Raw genomic sequence first — 6,000 nt, 5'->3', positions numbered from 1 at the left:
ATTAATATAAATACTTAAAAAATTGAGTCTATTAATTAAATAACAAATATATTTTACTGTTTTTTTTTTTATTATAATGCATTAGCTTTTTGTCGATCCCCCAGTTCACATTTGCAACTCTGCGTGTTTGCATACAAACATGGGTTGATTTTCACATTGGTCTGAACAAAAACAGTGTTTTAGTGTTTAATGATTAATAAAAATTCATTTTATTCTATGAGGAGGTGGTTTTGGTTTTGGAGAAATGCAGAGATTTTTCTTTTTTTGTGTTGTGGGACTCTTTTAAATTCAGGTATGCCTGAACCCGCAGAATGGAGACCCCTAGTGGACATATTGCCTCCCTTTAAATAAATCTCAATGACTTTTTTTTTTTTTTTGTGTCCCCTGTTTACTGGCACCTAGTGAAATCAAAAAGAAACTTTCTGCAGTGAGATGGACCAAATAGTCTTAAATCTTAAATAACAGACTTTCAAATAAAAACATAGTAAAATAAAAATCTAAATTAGATTTTTTATTTGTGTTTATCATAAAATTATGAAAAAATAGGCTATAATAAAGAAATATTAATTATTCCACATGTGTGTTAAAACTTAGGGCATTTTCTGTGAAATGAGACAATTTCTATCAATTTACTCCAATGTATGTGAGTAGGGCACTATTTTAAATTCAGGTATGCCAAAATCAGTAAAAAATCCAAAATATGCCAAAGAGGTTAAAGGGTTAAAAAGCAAAGGAACTAAGACAGCAGCAAATGTGAGCGGCGTGGGTGGCATAGTTGGTTGTTTGGTGGTAGTTTGGGAATTTTGGGTTTTTTAAATCACTTTTTTTTTTTAGCTGTTTCCTTTCAATTTTCACAAAGATGTTGGAATGGTTTGTTTGCAAATCTATTCAACCCCTAAAGAAAAATTAGATTTTAATGCTTTTATGTTCCCCCAAGAAACTTTGTGTTCACTCCCAAAACATTTTCATTCCCCCGATAAATTTTGCGTTAAAATGCTACAAATTTTAATAAAAAGTTTTTGATCTGACTTAAAAAAAAAACATTTGCATTGGTAACAAAATGTCTGCGTCAACCTGATCATTTTTGCAACAAAACTTTGTGTTCACTTTACATTTCCCCGATAAAATTTGAATTAACATTCAAATCTTTTGCATTCACTTACAAAACTTTTGCATTATTAACAAAATGTCTGCAATTAATTTTGCATTGACATTTCAAGCTTTTGGGTTCACTTACAAAATGTTTTCAATCCCCTGATCAATTTTGCATTAAAATTCAAATCTTTTGCACTTTCTCTTTCACTTACAAACCTTTTGCATTCCCATTAAATACTTTGCATTCACATTTTTTTAGCAGAGATGGAGAACGCAAAACTTTCTCTAAGAACACAAATGATTTTTAAGTAACACAAAAGTTTTGCAGGAGAATGCAAAGTGAAGATGAAATTTGAACACCAATGCACTGAAATATAATTTTTCTTCTCAAACGTACAATACCTGTAATCCATCAGCTCATAAACAAACACACTGACAGACCAGCAGCTCCATTATTATTTTGAAATGATATGTTATTATTTAAAGAGATTTTTCACCCACAAAATCTATTACTGTTCACTATACACTATTAAGAGGCACGTCTAAACAGCATGAAGAGAGGCTCAGTTCAGTACTGAAAATATATATTTAATCAAACATTTCCGCCCAGCGCTCACCTGACGATATCCCACCAGGATCATTCGGACCAGCACAATGTTGATGTTGGTTCCCAGAGACTCATCGTGATAGATTTCATCAACCTGTGGACACAGAAAACAAGGATCTGGTTGCCAGGTAAGTTTTTGCATGTCAGCAGCACGAACGCTGCACAAAATGAACTTTAATGCTTAGTTTTAGAGTTTTCATCACAAACAAAAACACGAAAGTAAAGCGTTTGCAATGAAAACAATGGAAGCATGTTGGTTAAGTCTCTAATGAACGGTGTTTAATGACATGCTATGCAGGTGTTTGAACTGCAACACAGAAAAGTTAAGTCTCTAATGAACGGTGAGCTGGAACAACACAAGATGACCGTCGAGAGATTTGTGTTTCCGGTGGAATATTATTCTGACGGACGCTTGAAACACAAATACACAAAACCGAATGCCTCCGAGACACACAAGCTTGATTTCACACGTGATCATGTCTCATGTTACACATACTGTATGTAACACAAGTAAATGCTGCATTCTCAAAGTCGCCACAAGGGTGCGTTACGGTGAGTTTTTTTTTCTAGTCGTTTTGCTTATTCAGCTGAATCTAATGTCATGAGGTTTGTTAAAATTAACTAATAAATTTCAAATTTCTGAAGATCATGTGACACTGAAGACTGGAGTAATGATGCTGAAAATACAGTTTTGATCACAGAAATAAATTACATTTCAACAGATATTAACATAGAAAACACTTGCTTTTAATTTTAAATATTATTTCACAATATTACTGATTTTACTGTATTTTTGATTGAATAAATGCAGCCTTAGGGAGCAAAAGAGATTTCTTTCAAAAAACAACATAAAAAAAATTGTAATTATTCCAAATTTTTGACGAGTAGTATATATTATTAATAAGTATTATTTACGTTTGAGTTTGTGCACTTTCATTTTTCTGGCTTTAAAATGAGACCCAATATTATGAAGGTGCTGGTGTTATTATATATTATTATTTTTAATTAGTTTTTTTTTTATATTTTCTGTTTTCATTTTAATTTTAGTCAATGTTTATGTGTCTTCTTTTTTTTTTTTTTGGTTTTCTATTAATTAATTAATTAATTTATTTATTTATTTATTTATTTATTTATTAATATGTCTATCTATATAGCTTTCAGTTTTAATTTTAGTTTGAGTTATTTTAGTACAAAAGGTAAACTAAATGAAAATGAGAAATGTTGCCTTGGCAACTAGCTAAATTAAATTAAAGTTGTTGTTTTTTTTGTTGTTGTTGTTTTTTTTACATTTTATTTTAGTTTAAAGTTTACTTTATTTGAAGTAAAAAAAAAAGTTAATAGTTTTAGTTACCTATAATAACCCTGACAAGGACACATATACTAAAGTCACAACAAAACTGAAACAAACGATTCCTTTGTAGAACTCCATTGGGATTCTGGTGGGAATTTCGTGCAAAGTCATTTAAAAAAAAGAAAGAGCGCACTTCACTACAGTTTATTATGCAATGCCAAAAATATCTGACCTACAAAAAATACAGTTTGGGCTCAAAGTATGACGCGTTGCACGCAACTAATGAGCCTCTGGTGTGGAATTTAAACAAAACTCAGTGCTGGACGTGTTCAATCGCTGCCGTACGTCCACAAGACAAGTCAGCACAACCTCGGCTCTGAGCGCACGCAGCCAGAGGGAAAACAGCCATCATGTTTTTTCCATATATCAGCAAAGACAGAACATTCAAACACTTGATCCTGTAGCCGAGGTCATGGAGTTTACAAATGCATTCTGGTTAAACCCAGCCGCCGTTTCCCCTCGGCTCTGTTCTTGTGCCTCATGCAGGTTTGGCTCAGTGTGGCAGAAATTTAACAGCGGTGAAGGTTGAAGATCAGTCTGGGGATATGGTTATAAGATAACGCTGGAGGAATCAGTTGAGGTTAAATCTTCTTTAAGTTACCCATCTTCTCAGTAAAGTCACCTTTACAGCACGCCTGCAATAACATGACTCAAGTTGTGCAGTTTTCCCACATACTAAAGAGAAAATCAATAGGAAGAGGACAATAAATACAAGGCAGGATACATTAAATTACAACACAATAATCTAAAAGTAATCCACACCACTCTAGTCCATTAATTAACATCTTGAGAAGTAAAAAGCTGAAGCAAATCTATCATTAAGAAGTTTTTAACTAAAATATGAGTCCATACTCCATAATAACACTTCCTCCAGTGAAAAAAGTGTCTGAATCAGGAGAGAACTCTGCAGAGTTTTTAAAGATATATAAAAATATGTGTTTTGTTTTTGTTTGTTGTGGGAGGAGAGATGTGACTTTTTTTCAAGAAGAAACTTTATTATGGATTACAGATTTGTATTTGAGTTAAAAACATCTTAATGATGGATTTGTTTCAGCTTTTGTCTTCTCCAGATCTTCTCAGAGCATCCATTGCTGAGCAAGTGATGGAATGACACGTTCCTCCAAATCTGATGAAGAAACAAACTCATCCTGAGGGTGAGCACATTTTCGGTTTCGGCTATTCCTTTAAGGTACAACCCATGACCTCGGCATTGCTTGCTCAATGCTATACGATTTGCGTTACATGTAATACACTTTAAAATGCAGAGCGCGTTCTGTTTTTATGTAAAATTACAAAGACACATTGCAGTATGAATCTTAATAGTTCACTGTAAGTAAACACAATCAATTTTGATTTTAAGTGTAATATAGAAGAAGATTGTTCAGTTTAAGCCCATTCCAATACATCTGTGAGCAATGCAACAAACTTCACAACTAGCTCTCTTTGCATCTGGAAAACGCACACAGACTGTAATTACGTCCAGGTTTGGGTTGCAGACGCTTGTCTGGAATGATGCGAGCGGATGCAGTGTCCTGCAGATTGATGTCAGCACCAAAGGAGACATGCAAACATGATGAAAGCGTGCACTTTTCTCATTTGTAAACGTGTTTGCCAATTTATGAGGTGCGACCAAGTCTGACGACCTTCGCGGGAGGCTCGTCTGTGTTTATTTTCAGTGAGCTCACCTGCAGCTCTGGAAAGCCGTCTCAGTCTCTACAGGACACACACACACATGTCAGGCCATCAGTCACAGGCACACGTCTGACAGCCACCTGCATAAGAACACAATTTCTCTGCTCTGACAGGAGGTGAACGGAGCCTAGAGACAGAAATCTGACGGCTAACGCAACGAACCTGCATGAACTGTACTGACCTGCGGCCAGTTCTGCAAAAAGAAAGTTTCAAATCTAGTTTAATGAGCATGTGGCAGCTTATCAAATGTTTTGTCTGAGGTTAAGCTCCTGATATTAGTATGCCGAACACATGTTGATTTGCTCGTACGATGATGAGAAACGCAGCTGTTCTCTGAAGGTGTTGAGCATCTCTCGCCGGAGTACAGCATCACACCAACGCAGGACAAAACTGGGACGCTTCTCAACACAACACAAGCATTGTCCATCTGTCCAGAAATCAGTCTCCAGGTGTACAACTCCCACAATGCCGAACAGAGGAGCTTAACACAAAGTGCACAGTGATAGAAACCAATAATGATGAAGCAGTTCCTTTATATTGCTTACATATAAAATAATTTCTACATTACCAATGCAATTTTTATTTAAATCAAATGTTATATCTGTTATTATTAGTTAATGCATTGTGAACTAATATAAACAACTATTTATAAATGCTGTAAAAAGCACATATTTACCATTAATGCATTCATAAATGAGAGCTTATTATAAGTGCTACCACATGAAAAGGTCTAAAACTTCATTAAATGTCTAAATCCTGCTCTGAACAAGCAAACACCGGCTGATCAGCCAAAGATAAACATGAGTCGAAAGAAAGCATTTTCTTGGATTTTTTTTTTAAATTTTTTTTATTACTTAATGCAAGCACAGCACAAAAACAAGCACTCCAGAGACTCTATGAATGTGTGTGTTTAGCTATGATTTGAGGACAAACCTGTCACTAGAAGCAAGCAGAATCTTAAAAACCTCCCTTTGGGAACACTGTTCACGAGACAAATGACTCCGAAATGAAGGAAACCTGTGGTCACGGGTCTGTTCTGACAGGTCGCTGACAGCAGAAAAAATTATGCTAAATGCAAATAATACAATGCAACGAACTGTATTAACATGCATAGTTAAAATAAAATAAACGTCAAAATGGAGAAAACACTTCCTAGATTTTTTATGATTTTTCATGTAGATTTTAATGAGGTCTGGGTCATCTTTTCTTAAATATCTATCTGTATCTACATTCTCTCTCTCTCTCTCTAGAAAGA

At 34.6% G+C, this 6,000-nt stretch overlaps 1 protein-coding gene across 1 annotated transcript in view; it reads right to left on the bottom strand.

Annotated features, from left to right (window-relative positions):
• Window positions 1-1,643: 1,643 nt before the first annotated feature.
• The window catches only part of LOC109108423 (A disintegrin and metalloproteinase with thrombospondin motifs 14-like), a 28,864-nt gene continuing 24,507 nt past the window's right edge, over window positions 1,644-6,000 (bottom strand). The window contains exon 7 of the mRNA XM_042734866.1: window positions 1,644-1,796. Coding sequence (XP_042590800.1) covers window positions 1,659-1,796 — 138 coding nt within the window. The 3' untranslated portion in view covers window positions 1,644-1,658. The remainder of the gene's footprint in view (window positions 1,797-6,000) is intronic.

Source organism: Cyprinus carpio, chromosome B12 (assembly GCF_018340385.1).
Source record: "Cyprinus carpio isolate SPL01 chromosome B12, ASM1834038v1, whole genome shotgun sequence".
NCBI classification, from domain to species: domain Eukaryota; kingdom Metazoa; phylum Chordata; class Actinopteri; order Cypriniformes; family Cyprinidae; genus Cyprinus; species Cyprinus carpio.
This window is presented reverse-complemented; position numbering and strand designations above follow the sequence as displayed.